The sequence below is a fragment of the Megascapheus bottae genome, chromosome 14 (assembly GCF_031878675.1).
Source record: "Megascapheus bottae isolate mThoBot1 chromosome 14, mThoBot2.hap1, whole genome shotgun sequence".
Taxonomy (NCBI): Eukaryota; Metazoa; Chordata; class Mammalia; order Rodentia; family Geomyidae; genus Megascapheus; species Megascapheus bottae.
In genome coordinates, this window is record NC_143522.1 from 24,501,896 (window position 1) to 24,518,189 (window position 16,294).

The window sequence follows — 16,294 nt, forward strand, 5'->3', positions numbered from 1 at the left end:
GAACAGAGCTGAGGCCTGATTGACACTGGCATGCATAGGGAGTGACAGAGCCAATGCCCTGAATATGCTGGCCAGAATGACTAAGATTTTACCTATAGATTCAGATTTGTGAGTCAGCAACAAAGAGAGGTAACAAGTGAGAAGAAATAAGCCCCAGACGGCAGGGGAGATCAAAACCAGCTGGCCAGAGTAAGAAAAGAAAAGCACTCTTTCAGAGTGCATTGCTAAGGAAGCCAAGGCTGGGACTATTGGGGGAGGGGTGCGCGAGGAGCATTTGATTCTGAGGAGGTGAATCGGTCAGTGGTGACCTTGATTGAAACTGATGATGGATGGAAACCTGGGATGGTGCTGAAATGATGGACAGAGTATTACCCCTTCACAGGGCACCTGTTCTTTATCTTCTCCCCTCATAGGCAAAAATGTGTTTCTTGGGTTGGGAGTTTGGCCTAGTGGTTAAAGTGCTTTCCTAGCATGCATGAAGACCCGGGTTTGATTCCACAGTACCACACACATAGAGAAAAGCCAGAAGTGATGCTGTGGCTTAAGTGGTAGAGCTCTAGCCTTGAGAAAGCCCAAAGACAGTGTTCAGGCCCTGAGCCCAAGCCCAGAGCTGGCAAAAAAAAATTTTTTTTTAAATGTGTTTCTTCATTCATTCCACAAATTCTTTATTCATTAGGCATCTTAGCCTATGGATAAGACAGCAAGTCTTCCAGCCACTCATTCACCAGGTAGAGAGAGATAATGCTGCTCAGATTATGAAAGCATGAGATGGGAAATACAATGGAAATGCCCACTGGGGCATTGGGATAAGAGTGTCACAGGCTTTCCTGCCTAGGCTGGCTTCAAACTGCAATTGTCAGATCTCAGCCACCTGAGTAGCTAGGATTATAGGTGTGAGCCATTGGTACCTGGTGATGTAGTCTTCTTGATGGAACAGAAGCATAGCTGCCAGAGACAAATAGCAGTTGTTTTAGTATTTTTCTGGTTTCTATAGCATAACCTGACCCAGTGGTTCACTAGGGAACCTGTTAGAAATGCAAATACTCAGGTTCTCCCCAGGGCTCACTGAAGCAGAACCTCTGGAATGGAGCTCAGCAGTTTTAACAAACCTTGCAGGTGATTCTTCATGCTCAGGTTTGAGAACCACTGCCTACCGGATGTGGACTGATATAATTTTCTGGAATGGGTGCAATTAGGAGGTACAGAGAAGGTCATTCTAGCAAACTACAAATCTACTAAGATCCTAATTTTAAAAAAAGAAGACTCATTTTGTCATAGGAAAGGATTTTTAAGGGAAAAGATTCATTGTGCCCATCACCCATGGTCCCAGCCAGCCTATCAAAATGGCTAAAAGTAGCCAGGTAGAAAGGATACTATTGTGTCAAATCAGAAGAAGATACACTATCCCAGAAAGATTCTCAGAATCCAACAGAATCCAACAGGCATCAAAGCCAGGGTCCTAGATTAACCCAGACATGAATGTACTTTCTATTTGTGCCTGAGGCTCTGCTGGTTTAGAAAATGCCTCTGGATGCTTTGAATCTGAAAGGCACATAAAACCCAATTCCCTCTTCTGCAGGGTGAGTCATTAGAGCTGGAACTCAGACTATTTGGTAATGGGCACTATTTAAATGAAGCAAAAAAAGCACAATTTCAAACAAATTGCTTTTTTAAACTGTCAAATAAAAGGAATCCATTTGTGCATAGAAATTATTCCAGAGGTTCTGACTATGAGCTGAAAGCAGGTGAGAAATGTCAAAGAAAAGAAATTTTCTATCAAAGAGCCATTAAATGATTCTTGGCAGACACTTAATGACTCCTTTGACCCATTTTGGATCCAAAATTTTCTATTTTTCTCTCGCTGTGGGTAAGGTCCATATGTAGACATTTTAAGAAAATACTAAATCCTAGAAACAAAATCCTAATTTCATCATTGCCATTCCTATAACTAAAGTGACCTGAATGCTGTTTTATGAAGTGGACCACCATGTATTATCAGTTCAACTTTTTCCCTTTGGCTTAAATGTAATGTCAATGGCCCTTTCCAAAGTATACTTTCCAAGTTACATATTTAACAACATTTTATGTTTTAACTTTCCATTTGTAATTAATGCATGCTTATTATAGTCTTAATCAATGAGAAGGGAAGTCTGCAAATACACAAAAAAGTACCTTTTGAGGGCTCATGCTTAGAAAAAGGTCATCAAACTGCAGCCTGAGCAAATGTGGAGGCATCTCTAGACAAAAACAGAACTCTGGCCACACTACAGTGGCTTATACCTGTAACCCTAGCTACTCAGAAGGCTGAGATTTGAGGATCGAGGTTTGAAGTTAGCCTGGGCAGGTAAGTCTATGAGTTTCTTATCTCCAATTAGAAAGACAGACAGACAGACAGACAGACACACACACACACACACACACACACACACACACACACACTCAGCCAGAAGTGGAGCTGGGGACTCAAGTGGTAGAGCACTATCTTTGAGGGGAGAAATGATAAAGGATGGTACCCAGACCCTTAGTTCAAGCCCCATTATCACCACTAAAGCAACACAAAATACCCCCAGAGCAAAACAAGACTCTGGAATGTTTTGAAATGTTGGTTTTTTTCCTACTTCATATTCTCAGGGTGGGGGGGTGGAGGTTCATTGCAATTAGGATTGATGTTCATATGTCCTTTGAATCTTTGTTGGTACTGGAGACAAAGCTGCCTTAAATAATCAGTGTGATTTTTCTCCCTCCCTGTTCTCTCACACCTCTTATCTGTGTCCCTATGCTAAGCTGAATACAAGCAAAAGATCCCTGCTTACACAGTGCCAGCCAGAGGCACTGGGACACACACACACGAACCCGCTGACACTAGAATCTACACACAACTCTCCAGGGATTTTGTTTAAAATGCACTTTCTGGCTAGACAGGCCTGGGGTATAACTGCACTGTCTGCATGTCTTACCAACTCCCTGGCAATTCCCTGTCCTGGTGCTGTGGCCCACAGTGGCCCACTGTGAGGCCTATGGGACACAATGCCTTCTGCCAACAGTGGCTTTTAGAACCGCACCCAATAAGCATTTGTCCAATTGCTTTGGTTCCCGTTTGATTTAGGGTTCCTTGAAAGCAGAGACTGGGTCCTTACACATTTTTTTTTTGTTTGTTTGTTTTGTTCCTTGGCTGGCACTTGGCACAGAGCCCATACATGGTGGGTATGAATTTATTTAATTAAATAGAGTTGGCCTTGTTCCAAAAAAAAAAAAAAGACAAAAAGAAAAGGAAAGGATTTTTAAATGGACTTAACCCGAGCAGGGTCTAAATGGGCATGTGATAAATGGGAAGGAAGTCAGCTCTAGAGAGGCGACGTCTCTCCACCTGTGGTATCTGGACATGGCCTCCACCGCCTCTCTACGCGTGTTCTTCCTGCCCCATTTTTCCATCCACAGAGTGGATCTGAGTCGAGGAGGAAAAACAAAAACAAAAGCCGAAAGCCCCGCGAAGCGGGAGACTCAACTCTCAGGCCGGGGAGCTGGCAAGCAGAACTCGCTCGGATTTCTCCCTCTGCCTGGTCTCCAGCGTTTCGCTGGTCGATGTCGCACCCGTCACCCAAATCCCTCACCTTCCCTGAGAGTCCTACTGGAGCCACTGGAGCCGGTCCCCGAGCGCCCGGTTGGCTTGGTACAAGCCTGTTTTGTTAGCTCCATGTGGGCAATTAATCCATGTGTACCTCCCGCCCGAGGGGATTGCTGGCCGCTTCGGCGCCCGTGGGGTCGTGGGGGAGCCTGGATCGGAGCGAGCTCTGGGCAGGAAAAACAACAACAACAACAACAAAACCCAAACAAAACCCTTTCTTTTTTCTGCCGAATCCGCCGGAGGTACCGTAACCAGTTCCTTTCGGTGTCAGCCTGCGCTGATCCATGAAAGGACCCATTTCAGGTCGGTGCAGGAGAGCGCCGGGAGAAGGAAGGGGATTACGCGGGTCAGGAGTCGGCCTCCCGGGGTGGGGGCGGGGAGGAGCACCCCGGCGAGTGCGCCCTCGGGGAGGAGTACACGTGCTGCCGGGGGAGGGTGGGAGGCGGGCGGGCGGGCGGGGAGGGGAGGGGAGAGGAGGGGAGGCGAGAGCAGCTAGCGGGAGGCGCCAAGGCCCCGCAGACGCAGGCGCCGGCGGCACAGGAGCCGGAGAGAAAGTTCCCGGCGAGATCTTTCCTCCGGGAGAGCGGACATTGAGGCCACTGGGCGAGAGGGTCGCGGGTCGCGCGTGTCCAGCCCTTGCCTTCCCCGCCTGCACACCCGGCTCGGCGCGCGGTGAGCAGAGGCGCCTCGCCGGCCGCTGCTCAACTCGGAAGAGGATGGCGCGAGTGGGCGCAGGGGCGCACTGAGGGCTCCCCCGAGGGGCGTCCAGCCAGGCCCGATCGTCGAGGCCGTGCGGTCAGGTAGCCGTGGCTCCAGACGCGCGGGGATTGCGCCAAGCCAGGGCCGCCAGCGCCACCACCGTGCCGGCGTCGCCTCCCCGCCGCGGAGTCATGGTGCGCGCGGCGCGCACGCCCCGCGCGGGACTCTGAGCTCGGAGCGCGCCGTGCGCCCCCTCCGGCTCCCCCCCTCGGGATTCCCCGGCCCACCCCGCTCCCGGGCCATGAAGCTTTGGCCGCCGGCTCTTCGCTTCTGAGCTGCGCATCGTCCGCTTCAGCTCCAGCGACGTTGGCCCACAGACTGACAGCACTCTGGGGGCCTCCGAAGCTCGCGATCTTCTTCCAGGGACGGTACCCGGGCGCCCCGAGATGGCGCTCCAGGGGACCCTCCGGCCGCGCAAAGTTCGCAGGAGGCGACAGATGCTGCCACAGCAAGTTGGCTTCCTGTGCGCGGTGCTGGCCGTGGCGTGCTGTGCGTCCGGCCTCTTCAGCAGCTTGGGTAGGCGTCCGTGTGGGTCCCCATCCTCCCGGGAGGTTGGAGGGCTTGGGCTGGGAAGCCTCGGGACAGCTCCCGCTCCTTCCTAGCCAGGCTGAGATCAGCCTGTTTCCTCCCTGCCGGGCAGGCAGCTCGCGTCCAGGGAAGGGCTGCTCCATGCCCGGCGCCCCAGGGACTCAGGACGCGGCTCCTGCAGGTGTGTGCGTTACTAAGACGGAAGCCTGCACCGCCTCTGTCCCCGGGGAGTGAGTGTGTGTGTGTGTGCGCGCGCGCGCGTGCACAAGATTTTTAGTGGTCTGCTTTCCTATTCTGCAAAGGGACAAGGCTGGGATGCTGCGTCCCTGGAACTCCAGGCTGGAAACTGCCACCGGCTCTGGGCTCTTTGCCCTGATCCAATGGGGTTCTGACGTTTCTTGTGTCTTCCACCAAACCGTCAACGGGTTTAGGCAGTCGGGTTCCCACAGGAGATTGCTACCACGTTTCACCCCAGCATATCTTCTCTCACCACCCCTTAATCCCGGGGGAAGGAGAGAGCTGGTTTGTGGAGCGGCCATGCGCACTCTCTACCAAAGAGTGACAGCGCCTTTGTGGGGGAGGTCCCCTAGAGTATGCATATTTTAGGAAGTGTCAGGAAAGAGAAGAAAATCTTACAAAAATACTTTTGGGGGGAGGTGGGAGGGGAAGGGAGTAGAATTTGAGTCCCAGTGTAACTTTACTCAGAGGACTTCAAGCTGGGACTGTGAATCTACAAACAGAATGGTACCCGGCAGAGGACACTCTAGTAGGGCTGTCAGGAAGGCCATTAGCGTGCAAAAATCCAAGTAGAACTTGATTAAACCTTTCAAAGTACCACTGCCTCTCAAAACCCCAAACTTTGTGATTTGGGAATCCAGGGTTTTAAAAAGTGTCTTATTTCAGAAGAAACCAGAAAGTTTAATTTGAACATCTCAGTACCTGATGCTTTGCCATAGGGTACATGGGTCCATGGGCGCATCCAAGGTGTAAGGCCAATTACATGCCAGAAATTCCTAGTGGCTCTGGAGACGGGCGGTATTATTGCCGCCCTCTGAAACAGTGCACTTTGCACATGCATTGAGATGAGCGGTAAATGAATCTTTTAAAGGTCTGAAAGCCAGATTCAGTTTTATTTGCGGGATCAGGAATTACCTTCAGGAGTTTAAGTGGGTGTCCACTCCCTTTTCTCGTACTCAATTTGACTCCTGGCCCCTCACCGTGTGCATCGCCTGGGAGTGAGTGAGTGTAGACCCCAAGTCTCACTCAGACAGTATCAGAATCTGCATTTTATTTTTTGTTAAACAAGAGCATCCGGTGATGTGTGTGCACACTTAAGTGTGAGGCACGCTTGGCCCTTGGATACTCACTGCCTTCACCTGCTTGCTAACTTCTGTGGGCTCCATTTGTGGTTCCTCCAGGGGCAGAGGCCATGTGAGTGTATTTACTAAAAGAGAACTTAAGAGCTACCTAACTACTCCTTTCCTAGCACCTGTGAGGCCTGGCTCCCCCCTCCCCCCCCCCCCCCGCGCCATATTATCCCAGACGGAATCATACATGTGAATAGAAACAACATGCTATTCAGGGCACAGGTGACATCAAACTTGCAGTCATTGTATCCCTCCCACAGGTGGCTCGGCTGTTGCTGTTGTGTTACTTCCACATGTGTACTTAAGATGGCCTTGAGAGTACAGATTATCATACTGACCTAATGGTATCTGTGACTGATGTTTCAATCCAGGTCACAAAACTGCTTCTGCTAGCAAGCGTGTTTTACCAGACACATGGCGGAATAGAAAGTTGATGGCACCAATGAACGGGACTCAGATGACTAAGAACTGCACGGATCCTGGTAAGTAGATGCCTCCCCCCCACCCCTGACTTTGAGGCCTTTTGCCAGCTGGCCTAGACCTAGAGATGGGGCTTCTGTGGACTGCTCCAGCCAGCATGGTAAAAGTTGGTTTTCTGAGTAAGCAAGAGGTGCTGTAGGGTGTAGGGAAAGGTGGCCTGTAACATCCGCCCTGTGCTGCTAGGCAACCTAGGTGCTTTTGTTATCTGCGACTAAGAAGGTCGAGCTCCGGAGTTTCAAATTGGATTTCCTGTGGTCATGACTGACGGAGGACGTGCCCCTCTCTTGATGCTGGTTGTCTTTCTGTCTTCTTTGGCTCGCTCGTGCCTCTGGTGGACCACCAGGGGCAGCCCAGGGGACAGTTGTGGTGGGTATGGCTGTGGGCTGACCCAGTAGGGTTGAGGAACATTGGGCTGATGGAAGGGGAAGATATTCTGAGGTCTTAGGGATCTTCCTCTGTGGGCCACCTGGCCTCTGGAGGTGGGTTTTGTGTGCCCTACGATGCAGCTCTGATGGTCTTCAGATTCTCTGGGGGTCACAGCGAGGCAGAACCCCAGGAATGACAGCTGGCCTGTTCTCTTGCCAGCCAATGTTGCTTGCATGAGTGAAGAAGATTCTCAGAAGAATCTTCTGGGCATTTAGTTGGGCACAAACTCTTGGGGGGGGGGTGGTCTGAGGAGGATCCCATGGGAGTGTAGGCCAACGGTCTAAGGGAAGTGGGAGACTTTATTGTGTCCAGTTTTTCCACCAACTTGCCGGGCAAATCCCATCATCTTTTCAAAGTCTCTGTTGTTTTACCTGTGAGATGGGTAGAATAACATTTGCCTATTCTCAGGTTGCTGGGAAAAGGCTGGTAAGGCTCTGTGTATGTAAGATGAAAGGGCACCCCAGGACTTAGGGGGAAGGAGTTGGATGTTGTCATTTTGTGTTCTGTTTTATGTCATTTTATATTCTCCAAGGTGAGGTAGAGTCCTGATTTACTGAATAGGAAAGATCTAGAAAGGAGACACAGATTGCTCCAAGTCACAAAGCTAAGTGTTGAAGTTGAGTTTGGAACCTAGACCCTTCCATATATTTATGAAGTCTGAGGCTTCCCACTAAGATGCTGTTCCGATTTCTGTATTGCCCCAGAGGTCTCTGAGAAGTAAGCTGGGGACAGAGCAGGAGATGAACACCTGTACAGTGGGGTTGGATTCCTTTTGAGCCTGTCCATTCTGGAGTGCTTCCATTCATCCTGCTGAGCCAGGAGGGGTGGCACCCATGCCGTCACAGCTGTGCCCTCATCTTGGCTCTCCACAGAGGTGGATGTTTAGGCTACCCTGACTCAAGCTAAGGGGTGTTTACAATGGCAAACTTGTATAAAGCCTGGGATCACTTACGTTGGGGTCCATCCATCCTGCCACTCCAGGGACCTGAAACAAATCAGTACCATCCACATGGGAAATTGCTCATGGAACAGTCTGGAGACAGAATGGGGTGAGGGCACATGGACATTGGGCTGGATTCTGATTCACCAATATCCTCATCTTAGACTGGCTCTTGGTTCTGTCACATGTATTCTGAGCGTATTGGCTGGGATAGGACCTAATTTTGAATGCCACCATTTTGAAGGCACCATTGAGATCTCTTTATCTTCCGTGTACTGAGTTATTATTTGCGCCCTTATCCAGCCCATCATCCAGTACCCTGCTCTAGATGGAGAGCTTTCCTGTGTTCTTTCATGATTTTCCTTTCATTTTTTCCATTAGACTTATTCTGTTTGCCTTTTTAGTTGTTTAAAGCTGCTAATCCTTGGACTGGAAATGTGGCCTAGTGGTAGCGTGCTTGCCTAGCATGTATGAAGCCCTGGGTTTGATTCCTCAGTACCATATAAACAGAAAAAGCCAGAAAAAAAAGTGCGGCCTATCCTTGTTGGCAAGAAGATTTAACCTTGCCTGCCTAAAGAGAGGGAAATGGCTGGTATCTCTAGGAATAATTCACATTTGTATTAACGTTTGTGTTAGGCTTCATGTTGAACATTTCCAGAATAGTTCGTGGCATATAGAAAGGCCTCCATAAATATTACTCCAAATGGTAGACTGAAAGTACAGGTTGATGCGTTATATGTTCTAGTCCTTACAATGTTATTTGCAGGGAAGGCACTGCAGTGTTCAGAAGTTTAGTTGCTTCTAAAAGCTTCTTAGCCAGCAAGAACGTCCCTGGCTTGTCTGACTCCAGATGCCATGATGGCCAGTCCACCAGCCACCAACCCCTAGGACTGACTCTCTTTCTTTCTTTCCTTCCTTCCTTCCTTCCTTCCTTCTTTCTTTTTCTTTCTTTCTTTCTTTCCTTCCCTCCCTCCCTCCCTCCGTCCTTTCCTTCCTCCTTTCCTCTCTCCCTCCCTTCCTTCCCTGGCTCCTTCCTTTCTTGCTTGCTTTCTCATTTTCTCACATCTTCTTTGCTCTCTCCCTTCCTTCCCCCCTTCTTTCCTTCCTTTCATCTTCACTTTCTCCCCATGCCATCTTTCCCTCCCTTTCTCCCCTCGGCCTCCTGCTTTTCTCCCCCTCCTTTCCCCTTCTCTTCCCTCTCCTCCTTCTTTCCTTTCCTCCTTTCCTTTGATGTAGGGAAGCTAAAAATGTTTGATTCACTTTTAACCAATGCCATCTATGGAAGATTTTAACATTTCCCCTGGAGATTTGAAAGCATGACTTGAGCCCCTAGGTTTTAGGTTTTTTTTTTTTCTTTTCAAGGTCTGAACAAAACAAGCAATAAGTCTGTGTGTGTGAAACCTATGAAATGGGAATGAGTGGGGAGGACTTTGAGGCCCTCGGGAACTACCTTAGCTATGACTCCTGCAACAAAATTCTTAAACATAGTTTTAAGGCTGGGGAATCCCAGACGCAGGTGCTGGTAGATCTGGTGTCTGGTGAAGGCTATTTTCCTGGCTTTCTGCTGGTAGAAGCTGCTTCTGCTGGTAGGTTGTAGAGCTTGAACTCAGCAGCTGGGTACTGTCCTGAGCTTTTTCACTCAAGGCTAGTGCTCTACCACTTTAAACCCTAGTGCCACGTACAGTGTTCAGGTGGTTAATTGGAGGTCTCACGGACTTTCCTGCCCAGGCTGACTTTGAACCACAGTCCTCAGATCTCAGCCTCCTGAGTAGCTAGGATTACAAGGGTGAGCCCCCAGTGCCCAGCTACTTCCTCTTTTTACGAGGGCATTAATCCACCATGGGAATCTCATCTTCTTGTTCTCATTCAACCTGACATTCTTCCCACCTCCTCACCCAAGACCCACCTTCAAATATGACATTGGGAGTTCACGCTGGAATTTAGGAGGCACAGACCTTCCATCCATGCTAGGGACCAATGTAGATGCAGGCATGTAGGTGGTACACCTGGTACGCTGGAAGACAACGGAGAGTGGAGCCTGGTGCTTCCCAACCCTGGCTTCAGATGACAGGGATGGGGGGATGTGAAGAATGCAGATGTGGAGCCCCAGCCCTGTGTTTGTGAAACCACAAACAGTGAGGGTGCATTCTGCCCACCACTCAGGAAACCATGGCCTTTCAGGCCAGGTCTCCCTTGGAGGCATTCCTTCTAGCATTGTTACAGTGTTTGCTCACATTAGAATATTAAAGTGTCACTATTAGGCTGAGAGTGTGGCCTAGTGGTAGAGGGCTTGCCTAGCATGCACAAAGCCCTGGTTTAGTTCCTTGGTACTACATGCACAGGAAAAGCTGGACATGGTGCTGTGGCTCAACTGGCAGAGCACTAGTCTTGAGGAAAAAGTATTGAAGGACAGTGCCCAGACTCTGAGTTCAAGCCCCAGGACTGCACACAAAAAAAGAAAATGTGTTGCTGTTGTTGTTATTGGCCATGAGGATTGGCTTGGAAGCCAAGATCTCTTCCTGAGATCTTTTGCTCAAGGCTAGTGCTCTACCACTGAGCCATAGCTCCTCTTCCAGTTTTTGAGTCTTACTTTTCTGTCCAGGCTTGCTTTGAACCTCAATCCTCAGAGCTCAGCCTCCTGAGTAGGTAGGATTACAGTACTAGGATTTGAATTCAGGGTCATGTCCTGATCTCTTTTTGCTTTAGCTATTTCTCAAATAGGTTGTTGCTTGTATGTCTAGACCAAACTGGACCATGATTCTCTGATTTATTCTTCCCCATATAGATGGAATGCTACCATGTGGAGGCTTTTTTTTTGGGGGGGGGTGGTCAGTCATGGACCTTGAACTCTGGACCTGGGCACTGTCCCTAAGCCCTACCCATTTAGCCACAGTACCACTTCTGATTTTCTAGTGGTTAATTGGAGATAAGAATCTCATGGACTTTAGCCTGGGCTGGCTTTGAACTGCGCTCCTCAGATTTCAGCCTCCTGAGTAGCTAGGATTTCAGGTGTGAACCACTGCACCCAGCCCATGTTCAGCTTTTTTTATGGATTGATATGTGCATTGGTACCTGGCTTAAAAGCATTGCTTTAAAAAAAAATCACCATGTGTTTCAGTTCTCCCATCTATACCACAGGGCACCCGGCAATTATTCTACCCTCCTCACAGACTTGCTAGAAGGCCATGAGGTAACAAACATCAGCTCTGAAAACAGTATTTGGTACCTCATACTCACACACAGCCCCTACCAAGCTTCTTCATTTTTTTCTCTGATCTACTTACTCCAGTGATGGTACAGAACCTGTGTACAGGAGATATTGAAAAACAATCTTGCCAGTTGATTTCTTTTTAATCTTACCAAACTTTTATTCTTGATCCCTTCTAGAAACAAACATTTCTTTTTGGTTTAATTTCTTTTTTGTCTTGGGAGGATTTGGCATGCTGATGGGCGCCATACTTTGTAAAACTTGCTTCTCCATAGTTGCTGCAAAGCTGAAAGAAGAGCAGTTCCACTCCTCTCCCCTCATCTGGACTGAGGGCCAGACACTTGATCAAGCTGATCCAGCCAACATGGATACATACATTCTTATTAACCAAAGGCCAGTGCTGACTTAATGTGTTAGATCCTGGGGGGTTGAGAGACCTGTGTCCACCCTTTCCTGGTCTTTACAGGATAGTTTACTGTGCTGAAAAATCTCCTGTCATACCAGGTGGTAAAATTGCATTCTATCTGGACAGGTGTTCCTTCACATTTGGGGTTGTTCAACTGGTATGCACATGGCTTTCCCTGCTCTTACACTGTCTCCCCCCACACCACCCACATCTGAGAGTGAGTAAGTGATTCATCCTCCAGTATGTCCTTGAGTTTACAAAGAAGACCAAGAGGCGAGGAGTGTGTTTCTATTGCAGAAGTTTGCCTTTCAAACTTGGTTGTTTCGTTTTGTTTTATCATATTTGATTTCTTCTGCCTAGATCCAGCTTCAGATTCGCCAGTGGCTGTCTGTGTGCAGAGGAAGGCTGGGAGGAGCAGGCCGGTGGAGGGGCGGAGTCTCATGCAGGTGGCTCACACCCTAGGGGAGACAGATACAGGCTTTAGGTGGAGGGTGCCTTATGGTCCCCTATGGTTCTGTTCCACCCTTGCATTTATTCAGTACCAGGTGGAGGTAACAGCAGTTAGGAAGGGGAGGGCGGTGGAGTGGGTGGAGTCAGGACCCAGAAGAGAGGAACCCGTGCTGAAGCTGGGCTAGAAGATGTCATCTTGCAGGTCCCCCACCCTCACCCACCCAGCAGCCGGTCTCTGTAGGCGTCCTGTGCAGGGAGCAGAGGATCAGGAGAAACCAGGAAGAAGAGGAGGAGAAGGAGGAGGGGACAAGAGGTGCAAAAAAGTACATTGGGACAAGTAGGTGGAGAGGTGTTGTAGTATGGGTGGCAAGACGATGCATCTGGATGCCGAACAAACATTTGTCAGAGTGCTGCATTCAGCGGCCTGGAGAGACAAGTCACACATCCCAAAGTTGGAAAGTTGTTGTTACATAAAGGCAAATCCAGCATTAGAAAAGCAAGAACTGAACTTAATATTGTAAGCAGGAAGATCCAAGTAACCTGTTCCATAGAGCAGGGCCAGAAATTCCAGCCTGGGGAGGGGCTGGCTGGGCGGGCAGTCTCCAGGGCGCTAGTTGAGGCAGGTGGCTGGCAGAGCAGGTAGCCTGGAGGTAAGAACTGTTTCATGGCCAGTGATTACAGAGGAGGCTTGAGGAAGGCTGCCACAGGGCATCCGTGTGCTGCTCTTTATTGAGGATGGCCTGATCGGACCGAGCAGGGCCCATGGAGCCTCAGGTCTGGATTGTAGTCTCAGTGGTGCCAAGATCCTACCAGCTGGCATTTGGGGGTTTTCTCTTCTTGTCAGCTGCCCTATCTCTTAACAAAAGGAGGTTGTTCTGAGTGGGCAGGAGGATCTCCCGTGGCTAGAAAAAGCTTTAGTCTGTCTGTCTGTCTTTGAGACACTCTCATGGCCATGGTGAAGTCAGCCATATAGCTCTGAAGCTCAGTCCTCATGTCATGTAACCTTGAACATGCTACACAGTCTATCTAAGCTTCAGGGTTGGTCTTTTGTAAAAGGAAGGGTCAGTGGTTGCATCCCCACCTCCCCAGGCTGCTACAAGACTTAAGCCACATGGTGGCTAGGATTTAAGCCGTATCTGGTGCATGGCAGTGCCTATGTTATCGTCATCATGGCACACTTGAAGCGCCCTGTGTGCTGCGCACAGTTCTCTGGCTTCTCTGTGTATCTACTTACTGGATTCTCATTGTCAACCTTTATGGGAGTGCTGTTACTCTTCCTCATTCTGTAGATGAGGAAAAAGACTCAGAGAGATTAAATAACTAGTCCAAGGTTGTTGAGCCAGGATGTGTGTGTGTGTGTGTGTGTGTGTGTGTGTGTGTGTGTGTGTGTAAATGATTTTCTTTTGTAGAATAATTTCAGGTTTACTAAAAAAAATGAGCAAGAAATAGTTTCCCCTATGCCCTGCCCAGTGTTCCTACTTTGCTTTAGTGTGGTAAATTTAGTACAACTGATGGAGAATATTACTAACCAAAGTCTACAGTTAACATTAACACCTACTGTGTTGTATATCCTGTTTTGTTGTTGTTGTTGTTGTTGTTGTTTTTAAGTGTATGGGGGTTTGAACTAAGGGCCTGGCATTCACTAGGTTTTCTCATTCAGGGATGGCCCTTTATCACTTGAGCCATGCCTCTGCCCAGCTTTATGGTGATTAATTAGAGATAGAATCTCACAGACTTTCCTACCCAGGCTGTCTTTGAACTATGATCCTCTAGATCAGAGCCTCCTGACCAGTTAGGATTAGAGGAGGGAGCCACAGCTGCCTAGCTCAAGGGGTTGGGGGGTGTGTGGGGGGGGGGTGAGAGGCTTGTGTCCACTATACCTCCTTATTTACAATAGTTGTGCTGCTCTGAAAACCCCTGTAGAACCAGATTGTGAAATTCTGGGTGATTTGAATGGTGAGCCTATAATATCCTGATCCATAATTATTAATGAATGGAATGGAAAAAGTAGTTTAGAGGTAAGAACTCCAGTGGCACTCTTCAGCTGATTCCAGCAAACATCAAACATTGGCATGGGCCTACTTTTTGTTATGCTTCTAATACTGATTGTTTGCAATCAAAAATGGTCCCTTTCTCTTTCTGCTTTCTCTTCCCTCCTCCTCTTCTCTCTCCTCATCTCCCTTTCTTTCTTCTTCTGTCTCTCCATCTCTCTCTGCCATCTGCTAGCAATCTCTCCTTACTGGGCCATTGCTACCCCCGACTTGCAGAGTCTCTTCTGACAACACACGGGCCTTTGGTGTGCTCCCACTCGGCTTCCTCTTGAACTCTGAGGAGCGTTCCTCTCCAAGTTAAAAATGGAAATCATTAAGTATTGCCATGTGCAGTCTCGGGTGGGGAGATCCAGCCATTCAACTCAACAGAGGAGTCAGATGCTTGAGAAAGGATTCTTGTATTTAACATTGTCCCTGACTGAAGAGGCCATCAGAGCATAGCATTTCCTTCAAAAGGAAGAAAAATACCGTGCTGGAATCATTTCTGTTTCTCCTGAGGAAGCAGTGGATGCCCCCTTGGGAGAAGAGCAGGAGGTCACTGTGTAGCCCAGGAGAGAAGGAGAGCTCTGTCTAGTGGCCTTCCCGTTTGCAGATGGGAAGCGTGACCAATCAACATCTGGTCCTGTGCCTCCCTTTGCTGTTTCAATGCAGACGATAGCTCCAGCCTGGTACTCGTAGTAATTGACCAAGAAATTCAATGCAACTTGCAGTTCTTAAGTGTCTGCATGTCCTGGACTGGCTCTGAGTTACAAGGGACCCGGTCCCTGTTTCCAGGGAGCATGAAATGGGAATTGGGGGTGTAGAGGTGAGGCAGACAGGGCTCAAAGAACAAAGTTGCCTGTGGCCAATAGCATGGTGGGAGGTGTTAGGAAGGGGTCAGGTGGTCAGGGGGGAGAAGGCCCTCCTCTTGGTGATGACCTCCGAGCCTGGGTTGAAGGTTGTCGGTAGCAGGGAAGGACAGCTCTGCAGAGGGCAACATGTGTTTGAAATCACAGCATCATCACAGCGATACCTGGTACCTGGAGGAATGCTTGCTAACAACTGCTGGGCCTTGCTTATTGGCTGTCCAAGGGGAAAGAGAAAACAAACACACTTGGTGTCCTGGCACAACAGTGAGTAATTAGACTTCGGGGATTTATCAAGAAGCCAGTGTGCAGCTAGGGCTGGAACTGAATCAGATTACACTGATTTGAAGTTTTTTTTAAGTAGAAGGGGTGGGGCAGGGGTGGGCCAGGTAGCTGGACAGGGTGGCTGGGAAAGGCAGGTACAAGCCACTGGCTCAGAATCAAGTTGCAAACTGGCTCTGTGGGGCCACACTAAGCCTCAGGTAGGGCCGCCATCCACCTAGTTCACAGAGTGGGCTTGCTTCACTGATGGCTCCTATTCTTTCCTCTGAGCTCTCTGAGCAAAAGCACTGTATCTCCTTCGCTCTGGCTTCAAGGCAAGGCTAGGGTCAGATCTTAATCCAGCTTCTAGCCCTCATACTACACATCTTCGCTCACAGAGCTTCTGCCTTCCTGTTGTCCTGCTTAGCCTGTGGGGGCCTTGGGCTGGATAGAGACACCCAACCAGGAGGAACTGTGGGCTCGCCTGGACTCCAGTTTCTAATCTTGCCTCTGTTCGTTCTTACTTGTTCTGCCTCCTGGAAATAGTTACCTTCTATCCTTAGAAAGGGTGAGCTTTGTTTTTGTTTTCTACTCATGGATCCAAGCTGTGTGGGGGACCGTGCTGGGGGGGCGGTGCCCAGATATAGGCCAGGATGGTGGTATGGAACCTTCTTTACATAGTCGTGAGGGTAGAATGTGTTTATCTATGCAGTGTGCTCAAAGAGCAAGCACTGATGGAATCACCCCTGGCAGATAACTTGCTCAAACTGTAATTCTATGGGATAAACATTTCGGAAACTATCCTTTGATGGAGGGATGGAGCAGGAATTATGTAAAGACAGTTCTGTTTTATTTTGAGAGAAATGAAGAAAGAATACTCAAGCTTGAGTTTACAAATTGCTCCTATTACTTTGAACATCAGAAACTGTTGGAGCTCACCAGCTCTGA

General features: G+C 48.9%; 1 protein-coding gene across 2 annotated transcripts in view; it reads left to right on the top strand.

The window, feature by feature from the left end:
- The first annotated feature begins 4,704 nt into the window (after window positions 1-4,704).
- Slc24a4 (solute carrier family 24 member 4) overlaps window positions 4,705-16,294 on the top strand; it is a 107,551-nt gene continuing 95,961 nt past the window's right edge. For both annotated transcript variants that reach the window (XM_090345405.1, XM_090345406.1), the window contains exons 1-2: window positions 4,705-4,900; window positions 6,651-6,761. In XM_090345405.1, the coding sequence (XP_090201531.1) occupies window positions 4,771-4,900; window positions 6,651-6,761 (241 nt within the window). In that variant the 5' untranslated portion in view covers window positions 4,705-4,770. The remainder of the gene's footprint in view (window positions 4,901-6,650; window positions 6,762-16,294) is intronic.